The following is a 15,550-nucleotide window of genomic DNA, read 5'->3' as shown; positions in this document are numbered from 1 at the left end:
TCTTGACCACTGCTTGTAAAAAGAGCTCGTTACAGCGGACATCTTGTTAACATGAAGATTCTGATTCAGTGGGTCTGGAGCACAGCACGAGATTCTGCATTTCCAACAAGCTCCCAGGCCGTGGACCACTTTTGAGTAGCAAAGCTCTAAATTATTTTCACAGTTGTGGGCGTGACGATCCTTTCAGAAAACGCTGGTACCATTTCCCACAATGTTGCCGGGGTGCATCTACTGGGTGGCCAGTACTTGAAGCAATTTCAGGAATATTTCTCTCAGGAATATTATTTCAGAAATAATTCAGTCACTTGCCAGACTACCGACCAGTAGTTGACAGCCATTTAAAGGAGGCAGTGCCTCTCCGTGAACTGGCTGCTGCAGGTCTGGCTAAATTGGTTCCAATCTTCAGACTTTGTGTTGGCCATTTTTTTTTTCTGCCCAGAGTGTTCTGCCTGCAAGACATTCCCATGTTAGGCTCCTCGGTGTCTCTGGATCTCAGCTCAGATGTCATTCCTCCAAAGGTTCTGAGCAGCCAGTCACCTTCTCTGACATCACCCCACTTAACCGTCTTACAGCACTTAAGCCAGTGAAGTAAACTGATGGTCTGTCTCCTCCATTTAGAACAAAAACCTCATGATTACAGGGACCTTCCCTGACTTGTTTTGTCATTGCTTTATCCCAAGAGCCTTGAACAGTGAAACCTGGCGCAAAGAAGATGTTCACTGTCTGTTTGCTGAAATGAGTAAAGTGTTCAATTTTTAAAAAGGGAAGCCAAGAACAGAATTCCACAGGAGATCTTTCCATTTTTAAATGTTGGCAGTAAATTAAAACATAACAAACAAATAAATAACCCCGAATCAACTGTATGGGTCAAACAAAACACATCTGGGAATGGACTATGGTTCCGCAGCCCCAGATCCAGTCCATTATTCTATTAAAGCCACATTAAATCTTGGCATAGACGCAGGAATGCACAAAATCGGATACTCTCGAACAGGAAGGGGATTTAAGTCTGAAGGAAATCGCGTTTTGCATCTCCCCTGCTCCATTCCTAGGATACTGGGCATATGTATCAAGTACTCCCCTGTGCTAAATTTTGGCTTCTTTCTGATTAAGAAAGAACGTAGCCCCCTACTTCCAGGGTTTCTCTGAGAATAGTAATGAAAAATGTTGGTCTGTGGTCATACCTGTTTTGCTAATAAATAAGCCCAGCTGAGAATGAGCAGACAAAAACATCTTTCCACGAACGATCCTGTTTTTCTTCCCCTTTGATCTAGGTGAACTTCCCACATGTGAAATGGCCAGGCTGTCACGTACAACTCCTCTATGGGTCGTAATGCAGAGCCAGCAAGCACGCTTCTGCAGAAATCTTTAACAAAACACATCCTGCGCGGGCTGGGTTTGCTCGATGTGCGTGTTCTGTGTACGCATGTGCTTGCGCATGCATGCAAATCATTTTTAAGGGGTGATTCAAGAGAAGGGGCAGCAAGAACCAAGACATTAAGAACTTAATACACGCCTGGCAATGCGCTAGGTGTTTACGTACATTATCTCTCTCAAGTCAAATTAAAAGGCAACATTTATTCTGAACTTTGAATCATTTGGAAACAGGGAGACAGCAATGACATTCAGAATGTGGGATAACTCGCAGAACAAGAGTACTGACCAATCAGACTGGATGTTCTGGCAAACCAGCTACAAAGCTTCCTTGGATGAGACTGGGTATTAAATTTGAGGACACGAAGACTTCATGGTACCCGTCCTCCTCCCTTATATTATGCTTTACCCCCAAAGCACAAACTAAATATGGGCTGAATAAGAGCAAAGGTGATTATAACAATGGCCAACATTTATAGAGCACTTTGGCCAGTACCAGGCACTGTTGTAAGGGCTCTCCATTCACAGCCACTCTATGAGGCAGAGGTGACAGCTATTATTATTCCCATTTTATAGGTGAGAAAACAGGCCCAGAGAGGTTAAAGGACTGGCTCAAGATCAACAGGAACCAGCGTCCACGTCCAAGCTGTCTCAGTTGCTGGGCTACAGACCGCTTGTGTTCTAGCCGCTCCTGCCAAATGCCGTACAATGTGCAATATTCAAATCTATCAAAAATAATTCTACCTTTTAATTACCCATTTCAGTGGAGATAATTGAAAACAGAGGCATTTTAAAAAATACTCGGTTTTAAAATAAATTATGGCAGCTTTGCCTTCCTGATTATTTTTCACCCAGGCTGATATTAGACCGATCATCTGAGATGCTGTGCTTAAGACCAAGGCCAAGTGGCAGCAAAGCCAGAAAGCTCTGAGGCTTCCAGGTGATGGGGGAAGCCAGCCGGGGGATGCACACTTGCCACAGATAATCTACAAATTAGATATTCCATAAGTGGTAATGAAGGGCTGACTGTAACATGAGACACTTACTTTCAGGCAGAACATATTGATGTATACACTCTAAGGCCACAAAATGAGCAACGGTCATTTGTAAAGCTTGCCAAAAATTGTTTCTGTTCAACTCAAGCGTGAGAAGTTCTCGTTCTGTATAAAATGACCCTTTAGGAAGATTAAGTCTCTCTGAATAGGGTTTCAAAACAAAAGTGGCCCTGAACCACAACTATAAGATTGCTAGTATGATGGTCTTCTTTTCTGAAAATTCTCATTTTTTTTTTTTTTTGGTTGTTGCAGGAATTGGGTGGGCAGGGGTTCTGCAAATACAAAAGGCTTAACAATTTTTAGGAATGGATTAGTATTACAAGAGTGTTTTTTGAGTTGCTAGGCAACGTCAGAAAGCAAATGTCCATGTTCTGAGATCACTCAGCATTCGGTCTCTCCATGTTTTCTGTGGCCTGACTCCATTCCACTTGGGCAGCAGGAGTGGAACATCACAACTGTGATGCTGATGGTCCATGGTGACCAAAAGATACCAATCTGTGTCTCAAGAACAGATCACAGTTTGTTGGCCACCTGGCAGCAGAGATCTGTGGCCAAAGTTTTCGCTGGACTGGTGTTTGCCAAATTAAGTCCTGCATCTTCAGAGTTCTTTTTGTTGCACTGCTTCAAAGTCAGCTTTCTTTGCAGGTAAATTACCTTTTCTTCCCCCTTCTATATGTCGAAGAAAAGCCCGATTCACTTTTATGGGCAATTTTAACATCTGGAAGTGCAGAGACTCTTTTCCTGAGAATTATTTCTTTGTTTCTAAGAAATTGCCTTCATCCTGGCAAAATCCATTTCAGATCAATTTTCTTTCTTTCTTTTTAATGGAGGTACTGGGGGTGGAACCCAGGACCTTGTGCATGCTAAGCATGTGCTCTACCACTGAGCTATAACCTCCCCGCTCAGATCATCTTTCTTAAAGACAGATTGACATTACACTTAGATAGGTAAGTCTGCTTGCTTCTTTGATTCCCTTAACTACTGAGTCTGTTCTTTTTGGGGAAAAAAAAAGATAATGTGTATTGTTCTAAAATTAATATCACATCATGTAGAAACATGAATGCCCTTCTTTCGTCCTAACTTTTGCCCACCCAGTGCCATGGAGATCCCTCTTGTAATTCACTCACTGCACCTCTGCATGGCAATATACCACCTTCTATGTAAAACATGTGGCTCATGATCTACAGAGAAAAGGACACCCCAGTAATACTATTTTCATCTTCTTAAAGTTACAGACCTAATTTGGTGCTTCAAGAACTCCCATACCTTTCTTCCCTGGAAAAACCATGAGATGGAATCAAATCTTACATCTGTATTTTAAATCAAGTTCCACCTTCAAGAGCAGGCTGGCCATGACTCACCTAAAAGGACTCGTTCAAATGAATACAGCATCAGCAGTAATGTTCCCCATCTGATGCAGAGACAAATCCACCGCAGGGCAATTAGGAGCGAGTATTCCTGAATGCCTGACACACGTGAGCCATACAGCAGAAGAAGCTGGCTTAGCATACACCATTTCTATAGCAACGTGCACGCACTCTGCAGGCTGTGTTTTGGGAAGGCAGTTAAAACTGGATTCTACAACAGAGCTTCCTTGGAATCTGCTTTTCCTTCCCTCCATCTCATTAGAAGGAGGGTATCCAAACCAAGCACCCTAAGTTATTGTGAAAAAGCAGAAACTTACCCCATAGAAGAGCTTAAGTTGTGATTTCTCTGCCACTCAGTGTCGGTGGGTCACTCTCAGTGCAAACCACTGACCTGGTCTGCTTATTCACAAGCGGCCGTTCCCCAAGGCACTGAGTCAGATTGCAGCTGACAACCCAGAATGCGGGACAGCCATCTGCTGTCCCATTTATAGACTAAGGAGAGGGGATGTCTGTACGAGTGAGCTGACGTCTCATCTCCTACTGTCCAGAAAGCCTCAGCTAAGATGCATTCACCATGACCAACAAAACTACATCTGCCAGACCAGGGAAGGAAAGCTGCTTCCTTCAGAGGTCAGCTGGACCCTGGACACAGCTGACAAGGTCACTTCAGCCCAGCGCCTCAGACGTGCCTTGATGCCAAGGACACAGGCACTGGCGTCACACTACTTTTCCAAAGACAGAGCACCGTCAGAAGGTCTCAAGTTAGGGAAATTTGCGAATGCTCCAAAGGAAAAGACTGATCCTCACCAAACAGAGCCTTCCCCACACACTTTAACACGACAGTTTTTTGCACAGCATGTAAATGTGGCACCATTTTTGATTCTAATATGTACAAGTCAGGCTTCTTAAAAAAAATCATTTTTTGGGGAGAGAGTATAGCTCAGTGGTAGATCGCAGTGCTTAGCATGCACAGGGTCCTGGGTTCAATCCCCGGTATCTCCATCTAAAAACATAAATAAATAAACCTAATTACTCCCAATAATACTAAAAAAAATTTAAAAAACCAAAAATTAAAAAAAATCATTTTTTTCTGAGCATACACACAGTCAATTCATACTGTTGTAACATACTAAACAAATCCCAACTTATGTTCTAGGGGAGTGTTAGTAAATTAGGTTACCCCCCAATGAACAAGGGGGTTAAAATATGGATATGATAATTTTTATAACGGAAAATTCTTCACTGGTTCCAAAAAGTATTAAAAGGACTGTGGCCACTAGAAGGGAAAAAAAAAAGCAAAGGAAAAAGATAACTGTGATAAATGGCAGCATCAAATATTGACCCACTCTAACGACGTTTGGAATGGAGCACCTCTACTTCTCTCATAAGAGCCGACTTTCAGTTATCCAGCAGTCAGAGACGAAAGTATTAGAGTTTGCATTAAAACGTGGATTTATTTTTCAAACAGAATTCCCGTGGAACTAAAAAACAATTTCATTCTTCTTTACAGAGTGTGAAATCTTGCCCTATACCTAAGGTGTTATCACTGAGCATCAATTGTCACTCTGGCAAAAAGCCGGAAGGCTGCCTGGATGCCAGGCAGTATGCATTGGGACTGAATCAGGCACCCCAATTTGGCTCTGCAGAGTGAAGAATATACTTGCATTTTAATATGAAGTGGTAAGAGTTTCCCTGCTGAATGCATCTTAGATCAGGGGTCACAAACGTTTTCTGTAATAGGCCAGATAGCAAATACCGGTTGGGAACCATAGCCTCTGTCAGAACTCCTCAACTCTGCAGGGGGCAGGAAAAGCACTCACAGACCACACACGAACAAAGGGCATGGCTGAGTCCCAGTGTCTTAGTGCGTTTGGGCTGCTCTAACAAAATCAACTGGGTGGCTTATGAACAACAGAAATCCACTTCTTACAGTTTGGAAGATGGCAAGTCCAAGACCAAGGTGCCAGCTGCTTCTGTGTCTGGGGAGAGCCCTCTTTCTGGTTCACAGATGGCACCTTCTTGCTGCGTCCTCACATGGGGAAGGGGTGAGGGGGCGCTCTGGGACCTCTTTTCTAAGGGCACTAATCCCAATCTTGAGCACTCCATCCTCATGGCCGAGTCACCTCCAAAGGCCTCACCTCCAAATACTATTTATCTGGGGGTTAGGATTTCAACATACACATTTTGTGGGTGGGATACAAAAATTCAGTCCACAACACACAATAAAACTATTCGGGGGGCTTACATTTCATAAAATTTTCTTGCATGATGAGATACTCTTCCTCTTTTGATTCTGTCTTCAAACATTTAAAAATGTAAAAGCCATTCTTAACTTTCAGGCCATAGTTTGCTGACCCTTAATTAGATGGAAAATTCTTAATGGATTCACACATTGCTATTTCTGGCTGTTAAACATTTTGAAATTGTAATGACTTTGATTTATCTCAAAAGCAGATAATTTAAGGTATTAAACTGGTTTGAAGTGGTTATCCTATCTGAATTAATTATAAAGAGCAGACAGTAAATAGTGTTACATGCTTAAGATGTGTTCCTATTTTTTCCTGATCTTATAATACACTCTTAGAACTTTTCATTTTACTGCAGTAATTTAATTTCTACTTAAATAAGGACATTTTTGATCACATATAATAATAGTAGGAAAACCCCTTATGAAATATGTAGATTTCTATTGAGTTTAGTAAGTTAAAGAACATATGGTTTCTTTGAAATGTCCATCCAATCTTAAAGTTTTCAGAAAACATATTTTAATTCATTTGATCATTTTTGAGTGACTATTCAAACGCTGGCTTTTCTCTGCACACATACAATCTGTTAGAACCAGGAATTAGGCAGTTACGTTTTTCACTGTAGATGATAAGTTAAAAAAGAATGCTTAAAAGAAAATAGATCAACTACACAACGGAGACAAAAGGTTCAAAGCCGTGGGGGTAATTTGCAGAGAGGAAGGGGAGAATTAGATAACCTACATTTTAGAGACTTCATAACCATGCACATTCCTTTGTTTTCACTGATCTCCATTGTTTACTAATTTCCTTTTGCTCCTGTAATAAATTACCACAAACTGAGGGACTTAAAACAACACAGATTTATTCTCTTACTGCTCTAGAGGTCAGAAGTCCAAAAGCAGTTTCACTGCGCTACAGTCAAAGTATCAGCAGGGCTGGTCTTTCTGGAGACTCTGAAGGAAGAATCCATCTCTGTGCCTTTTTCCAGCTGTTCGTGGCTGCCTCTGTTCCTTGGCTTGTGGTCCCTTCCTCCATTTTCAAGGTGCATCACTCCAACTTCTGCTTCCATCATTATGTTGTTAGCTCCTCTGATTCTGATCCCTCCTGAATCCCTCCTATATGGACTGTTGTGATGACAGCGGGCCCATGTGGATAATCCAGGAGAATTTCCCCATCCCAAGATGCTGAACTGAATCACATTTGCAAAGTCCCTTTACCATAAGGTAATATTCATAGGGTCCCAGGATTAGGATGTGGAGATATTTGGGTTGGCGGGAAATCATTCAGCCTGCCATATAGATCCGAAATTATTTTAAAAATAAACTTTTGTTGCTTGTGAGCTGTGTACAAAATAAAATGATGAGAACAAAGATGCTGCTTCTACAGACCTGTGACAACTGCAATGACAACTGCACGACTCCCTAGCAAAAGCATCACTGTATTAGGAACACAGCCTTTTATACTGCTTTTCATCCATATTCAGATCTGTTCATTCAGAAATGAAGAGGCAGGAAGGAGCAGATGAATCATCACAGTGGGGATGGAAGCTCTAAGATGGAGAAAAATCCAATATAGCTGTTCTCTCCCTAGACGAGCACTGAAAGCATCATACTTGTATAGATATATAGATACATGTTTACTATAAGTATATAGACATGTAAAGGTAAGTTCTAGGTATAGAGTAATCTTAAGTGCAAATGTTACACTGTAATATCTTAAACTGCCCTGAACCTTAAAACATCTAAATGCTTCTCATCTGATCCAATCATCCAGCAAAAATTTTAGTTGGGAATCTAGCACGTGCCAGGAACTGTCCTTGATCATGAGGATTCAAAAATAAGGAAGACTTGGGGAGGACACAGATAATAACTGAGAAGCTGCCAGGCTGTGTCCTCACATATGTCTAGTACCACCGCTAAATGTACAATGAGCTTAGGAGCGGCCAAATTACTGTTCAGGGCATAGAGAAAGGGATTTCAAAGGAGAGCTCCTACTCACAAGTGTGACAAGCTATGAGAGAGACCTAGGCTCCTCCAGGGAAGGGCAAATGGCTTGGTGTGGGAGCGATGGAAGCTGTGCCATCGAATGGTTGGAAGTGAGCCGGAGAGCCGGGTAAGGGATGGCTCTGAAGAGATCTGTGTGCCATGTGAATGAGTATGGACAATGAGAGGTTCTGAGATGTTCTCTGTGGGAAAAGGGTCTGTGGTTTTGAAAGACAACCCAAGGAGCAGCACAGAAGACCTGGTGGAGGGAAGGCGAGGTAGAAGATAGTCAGACACTGCTGGAACTGGCCAGAAAAGAGGGAAGAGACAGACAGAGGTGACACAGAGGAGGAGAGGAGAGGAGAGGCTGGAGAAATACTGACTTGACATCCACAGGACCTTGCAAGGGACCAGACGTGGCGGTGGGTGGGGCAGGAAGGAGAAGCAGAAGAATAAACGGGGGATAACTCTTGGGTTTCTGCTTCGATGGTCTGATATCCTTAGCCAAGAGAGGAAACATGGAGATGAACAGGTACAGGGGCTGAAATAAGGGGAGTCAACAGGTCTGTTTCAGGCATGTGAACCTGAGTTTCCCACAGGATATGCGGGGACAGATGTCTAATAGACAGAAACACAGAGATCAGATTTGGGGGCACAGGTAGCTATGGAGATGTGGGAAGCCAGGAGGTGCCCCAGCGACTGCATTTAAAGTAAGTGAGGATCTGGGCTTAGAGCAGAGCCCAGGGTACTGCAGGAGAGGAGGACCCAGGGGACACTGAGTCACCGAGCCAAGGGAAGAGGGTCTTCATTTCGAAAGAGTGGAAACCATCTCACGCTGGAGAGACGTCCAAGAGGATGAGGGGGTCGCTTGATTCTATGAACATGCAGCAGCTGCTGAACTTAGTAACTGTGGTTTTGGGAGAGTGGATGTGGACTGCAGGACTGCAGTGGGTCAAGAAATGGAAACAGCACATAAAAATCCTTCAAGAAATCTGAGCTAAGAGGAATTTGGGAAAGTGGTTTAGATGTTATGGTTTGAGAAACACTTTCACAGAATGGGGAAACCTTTGCTCACTTAATAAACTTTTAGGATGTACTAGGTATCAGGCACTGAACTCAGCTTCTTACAGATCTCACCAAATTTATTCCTTGGGGTGGTTAATTTGTTGTGTCTACTTAGCTAGGTCACGACACTCAGCTATTTGACCAAACAAGCCTGGATGTTGCTGCAAAGGTATTTGTAAGATGAGACAAACATTTAAATCAGTAGACTGAGTAAAGCAAATTATTCTTCTTAATATGTGTGGGCCTCATCTAATCAACTGAAGGTCTTAAGATAAAGACTGACCCTCCCCAGCTGAGGAAGAGGAAATTCTGCCAGCAGAGGTCCCTTTGGATTCAAACTGCAACATCTTCTCTGGGTCTCCAGTCTGCCCACCCTGCAGATTTTGAACTTGCCAGCCTCTACGATTTCATGAGCCAGTTCCTTAAAACAGAACTCTCTCTCTTACACAAACAGATACACACATAACACACCCACCCACACACCCACATCCTATCCATTCTGTTTCTCTGGAGAACTGCAACTAACAAATACACTCTTCATTTCACCTTTAGGTACTATTTTTATCCCCATCTCACAGTTGGCCCAGAGAGGTTAAGCAGACTGGCCAAGGCCACACAGCTAGTGGGCAGCAGAGCTGGAATTCCAATCCATTGCGCCTCAGAGTCCCTGCTCTGAACCACATGCTCTGCTTCACAGCACTGCCTTGACATGCTGGGGGACGACCTGGACAGACAACAGTGACAGGGAGATTACACGAGGGAGGAGAATTGACAGACGCACATCTTACACAAGTGAGGAAACAGGTGCAGGTGATCTGTCCAAGGTGGGACTTAGAGTTTTCCAAGTGGCAGACTCAGTGCAAGCTTTCCCCTCTCCTTCATACTTTCTGTCCCTGCTTTGTTGTCCACATCCTTTCCTCCCTTCAGAATTCCTATCTTTCTCAGGGGTTCTCTCAGGCACACCCCCTCAACTCATTTCCTCTTGGGAGCCCAGGGCTCCTTACATCCTGACCAGGACCACATGCCTCAAAAAATCACCAAGTCATGAAGAATGGACACCAATGATAATGTGCCCATGTGACTTAGTGTATCACATTTCCTTCTAACGACGTCAAGTTTGGTACATCTGATAAAGTCAATGACTTCTACATAAAGAATTATGCAGTTTGTTAGCAACTGTCTGGAAAGTAAAACACAACAATCCTCTCCTCCCCAACTCCAGAAAGCCCAACAAGCCTTTATTTCCAAATATAAATTCCTAAAACTAGAATTTGATTACCGAAGGAATTAGGTGTCTTTGATTTGATACCAAAAATCTCCCCATTATTTTTATGCATGGTCTATCAGTTTAAAATTCTGTACTGGGTTACTTGAAAACTGGCATTTTCAAGGGGAGAATAGGAACCAATGTGCTGTCAAAATCCTAAGCACAAGCATGTTCTCCCATATTCTTATTATGACTGTCAACTGGAAAACTTCCTGGAGGAAAATTTGGAAATATGTATCAAAAGCTTTAGAATTCTGTGTATCTTAAAGTCAGCTGTTTCACTTTTAAAATTTTCTCCCAAGGCAACAACCACGACTGTGCATAAAGATTTCACTACAAAGATACTTATCACAGCACTGGTAAGAAAAGTGACATCTTTTACTTTTTGAAGGGAGAGGGAATAATTAGATTTATTTGTTTCTTTATTTTTAATGATGATACTGAGGGCTGAATCCAGGACCTTGTGCATGCTAGATGTGCTCTACCATTGAGCTGTACCCTCCCCATCTTGTGTAATTTTTTTTGTTTGATTGATTTGTTTTAGCAGAGTATTTTTTTTTTGGTTCTTTTATTTTTTAATTAAAAATTTTAATTTCTTTTTTTTTTAACAGAGGTACTGGGGATTGAACCCAGGACCTTGTGCATGCTAGGTATGCACTCTACCACTGAGCGACACCCTCTCCTTGATGTTTTTTCTATTTGCAGGGGATCGAGCAACTGAACTATGGCATCTCCATGTAAGGGCATACTATGCACTCTTAACGTGGACACTGTAGAATAATAGTTGCTATGGAATAATAATGCTATGGAAAGACGCTCATGACATACAATTGGTTTTTTAAAGGCAAGTTATAGAACAGTACATAGCATACATTCCCCTTTCTGTTAAATACATATTTTTGGAAGGCAGCCTCCAAAAGGGCCCAAGATGCCCACTCCTGGTGTCCACACACCTGTGTGGTCCATGCCTGGGCTGCACCAGTATTGGGCTCTGTGACCAACAGTACATGGAAAGAACTGAGGGGAGGCCACTTCGACATTAGGTTATAAAAGACCTTGACTTCCATTTTGCCCGCTTGTGCTTTTGTATTTTTAGTTTATTAGGTAATTTCTCTTGGATCACTCACCCCAGTGGAAGCAAGCTGTCACGTTGTGAGCGGCCCTATGGAGATGCTCACGTGGCAAGGAAGTGGAGCTTCTAGCCAACAGCCAGGGAGGAACTGAGGCCTGGAAGTGCACTCACCAGCCCCTGCTGAACCCTGGGACATGCTGGCTGACAGTGTGACTGCAACTTTGCTGGATATTCTGATCCCAAACCACCCAGCTAAGCTGTGCCTGAGTTCCTGACCCTCCATATGGTGAGGTAACAGATGTCTGCTGGTGTTTAAAGCTGCTGAGTTTTAGCACCACAAAATAACTAATACATACATGCCTAGTGAAATGGCGGGAAGGAAATACTGTGGGTTCACTTCCAGACCGGCTGCACTATATCCAACATCACAGTGAAGTGAGGCACAAGATTTTTTGGTTTCCGAGTGCGTATAAAAGTTATGTTTAGGAGGGGCTGTATAGCTCAGAGGTAGAGCACATGCTTAGCATGCCCGAGGTGCTGGGTTCAATCCCTAGTACCTCCATTAACAAAACCCTAATAAGTAAGTAAATAAATAAACCTAATTACTCCCCCCAAAAGTTACTATTACACTGCACTGTAGTCAAATAAGTATGCAATAGCATTATGCCAAAAAAAGTACATATTTTAAATAAACAATACTTTCTTGCTTAAAAATGCTAACCATCACCTGAAAACACGGGATTGCCACTAATGTTCCATTTCTAAAAAATGCAGTATCTGCAAAGTACAATAAAACGAAGTGTAATAGAACAAGGCCTGCCTGTAACCCGGAATACTATTAGTGGGTTTCCCTAGGTGGTGGATCATGCGAAATTTTTATTTTCTTTTTTCGTACAGTGGTGGCAATGCCTTTTCGTTCTTCAAGAAATAGAAAAAAGAAAGCCATGTGACCAAAAGAGATCATGTGACCCGCAAAAGACTAAAATGATAAAGATTAGGAGAGCCAATTTAGCTCTAATAACCTTGAAAGATTCTCTTCAAGCAAATTAGCTTAAACATGCAAAAAAAAAAAAAAAGAACTCCAAAGAGCATGTACACCTTAGCTACCAGAAACCACACAATGCACTGTGAGCAGCAGCATTCAATAACTTACAGGAAAAGAGACTTGTATAGGCTGCTTAGACGGGGAATCAAACAGTCATGAAGACATCTGTTAGGGGACAGCCGGCACAGGAGTCTTGCTTACCCAGCTTCTGGTCAAACCGCCATGCTGTGACATAGGCATTGTGCCTCAGATTGCTCTGTGTGGCCAGGGGCACGGTGACATAAATGGGGCCATCCACCAGCACCGGCGTTCCATCACTGCTGAGCAAGTGGACGCTGACAGCTGTGACCGGCGTCAGGTCGTACCTGGTGCTGTTTCCTGGAAGCAAGAGGCACTCTCCATCACATGCACACAAGGGACCTACGTGGGGTTGCAGAAACTGTTTACAGAAAAACATAACAGCTACCATCTACTGAGTACCAGACCTCCTGTAAGCTAGGGACTGTATTGAGCACCTGACATATATAATCCTCACCATGACTTTCTAAAGTAGGTAAAACCCCCATTTTACACATAAATAAACTGAGGCTTAGAGAGAGTAGTAATGGGAGCTGGTCTACAAACATACATTAGTCTGAGGGTAGGGCTGAGATCCAAGTTCAGCTTTTCCGTTTCTAACCACTGTGCTGTGCTTTCAAAGAGAGTCTCCGAAAGGAAGGGAATGTCGATAATGTGAGAGGAGGTGTGTGTGCAAATGCCTGAAATCGACTCCTAGACAAAGTGAGCCCTGCGCACATGTTAATTACTTGGCCAACGACCACAATGAAACCATATGCTTCAAATCAGACTCCTTAAAAAAAAAGAGATAATTTCTTCAAGGAGTACTTCAAAATGTCAGCTTACTTCTTCTAATAGTACACTACTGAAAACTTGGACTTGAAGTGTTTATGAGTTATTTTGGTTGCCATTGTTATTTTGATCTGTTTAAAAGGAACTTAATAGACCTATTATTCTACATTAGAGGCCTTTTTTTCCCAAGCCAGTGCTTTAATGACTGTCTGCAGATAAATTGGGGAACGCTTATGAGAGCGATACTGTATTTACACACTTAAGTGATCCATTTGAGAAAAAAATTTCTCCAGTGAAGTATAATATTTCATACAAAATGTATTTTGTCATAATTTAAAATCTCGCCTTGAACACAGCAACAAAAACACAGTGATAGGAAAAGTTAAGCTATATTAGGAGATAATTTACAGGATTTCTTATTAAACTACTTACATACCTACCTACCTATCAACCACATGAACTAGTGCAAATACCCAATTAGGAGTAAATTTAAACATTTAAAGCAAAGCTAGTGAATCTTATTTAATTTTTGTTTAAAAATTTTTTTCAGGGGTGGTAGTTAGGGTTTTTCTTATTTTTTTATTTTTTAGAGGAGGTACTGGGAGTCGAACCCAGGACCTCATGCATGTTAAGCATGTGCTCTGCCACTTGAGCTGTACCCACCCTCCCCTTCTTGTGAAAATTAAAGTTTCAGCGAGTCATCGCTAACTCCTTCGTAGAGCCATTGCTATACAGCTAGTGAGAGCACTGTCTTTCATGATTTACAGCCATCTCTCTTTTCCAGTGAAGGGAAAGGCATGGAAATGAGGATTTCATCAAAACGTCCACATTGGAACCATGGATTCAAGTTCTGAAATCTTTTATTCTGGCCATTTCACTTTAGGGCGAAGAAAACCAAAACCTAGAATTTACCATATTGCTGGTCAACATGGAGATGACCTTGAGATGGGGACCTAAATGTGCCAATTGCCCAAAGTTGACCCAGAAGCAAAGCCAGGTCTCCGGTGGATCTCTCTAGGCTCTGTTAGACTATCTGGATGAGACAGAACTTAAAACAAAGAGGAATTAAGTAACTTGAATGAGTTCCGAGGAATGAGGTCATGCCTCCAGCTTAGGGTTTTATGTTGGAGCACTGTGTTGCTGGGGAGGCTGGATAGAGGTTTCCTAATGGTCTCAGAACACACACTTTAGCATGTTCCCCTACTTTCCTTTCAGTCTGTCCATTTAAAGTCAACATTTTCCCCCTAATAATGTTCAATTAAAATAACCAACATGCCTCTGTCTGGTGGCATGTACTAGCCTTTGTATAAACAATTTAGAGATAAGGTTTTCAGTTAGTGCTGCTCCTTTCATCAAACCTACAGCAGGAAGTCTGTCCAGGGACGCAGCAGGTAGAGCAGAAAGGCACTCTGGACTCATCCTCCATCCCTTCCTCCCACTTAACGCTGCCTCTTGATTCCTGGAAATGGAATCCCGTCATCCCCAGATTTTCCCTTCCGATGGCCTTGCACATCCCTGGCCTAGGAAGCCAAGGTTTCAGTACCAGATCCGCCACCAACTGCTCAGGTGGCCCCTGGCACGTTACTTCATTCCTCTGGGGGGGTCTGTTTTATCTGCAAAACTAAGGAGGTTGGACTAGATGCTTTCCTCTGAGTCTATGGAAAGAAATGACCTTCACCATAAACATTCAGAAGTAAGTAAAACACTGCAGAAAGGGGCACATTCATGTAAAGCAATTTCGCCAGGTGCATGTGATTTAACAATCTTTAAGGAGTTCTCTGTTTGAAGACATCGCAGGCGCCTGTATCTGCCTTCTGGAGGTCTCTTTCCTCTCTTAGTGTTTCTGCTCCTTCCAAAGGCCCCTCTATCCTCCCACTTTCTTTATTCTGGAACCATTCATACTTTGAAGGGCTAAATTGTTCCCTTTCCAGCCCTCATTTTGAGATGGCAACTCTTCACAAAACACTGAGTTCTACATATAACAAGTCTTCCCTTCCTGCTCCACGTTGATGGTCCCTGACTCTTGTCATGTCTGAATAAAGACAGGTGTCTATCAGGCAAAAGCAGCACCACTGGACCAAGCTAGGAGGCCTCCAACTCATCACTTAGAACAAGAGGGGCTTTGCTCAGACAGCATCTAAGGTTCTTTTGGCTTTGCGCTCCATCATCAAACTTTCTGGATTGTGGGGAAATCTCGCACGAGTCATAGACTCATTCTTCTCTGTCTT

At 42.6% G+C, this 15,550-nt stretch overlaps 1 protein-coding gene across 1 annotated transcript in view; it reads right to left on the bottom strand.

Annotated features, from left to right (window-relative positions):
* Window positions 1–15,550, bottom strand: part of FAM171A1 (family with sequence similarity 171 member A1) — a 124,360-nt gene that overhangs the window by 14,395 nt on the left and 94,415 nt on the right. The window contains exon 5 of the mRNA XM_072955035.1: window positions 12,675–12,851. Within this exon, the coding sequence (XP_072811136.1) occupies window positions 12,675–12,851 (177 nt within the window). The remainder of the gene's footprint in view (window positions 1–12,674; window positions 12,852–15,550) is intronic.

Source organism: Vicugna pacos, chromosome 35, assembly GCF_048564905.1.
Source record: "Vicugna pacos chromosome 35, VicPac4, whole genome shotgun sequence".
NCBI lineage: Eukaryota > Metazoa > Chordata > Mammalia > Artiodactyla > Camelidae > Vicugna > Vicugna pacos.
This window is presented reverse-complemented; position numbering and strand designations above follow the sequence as displayed.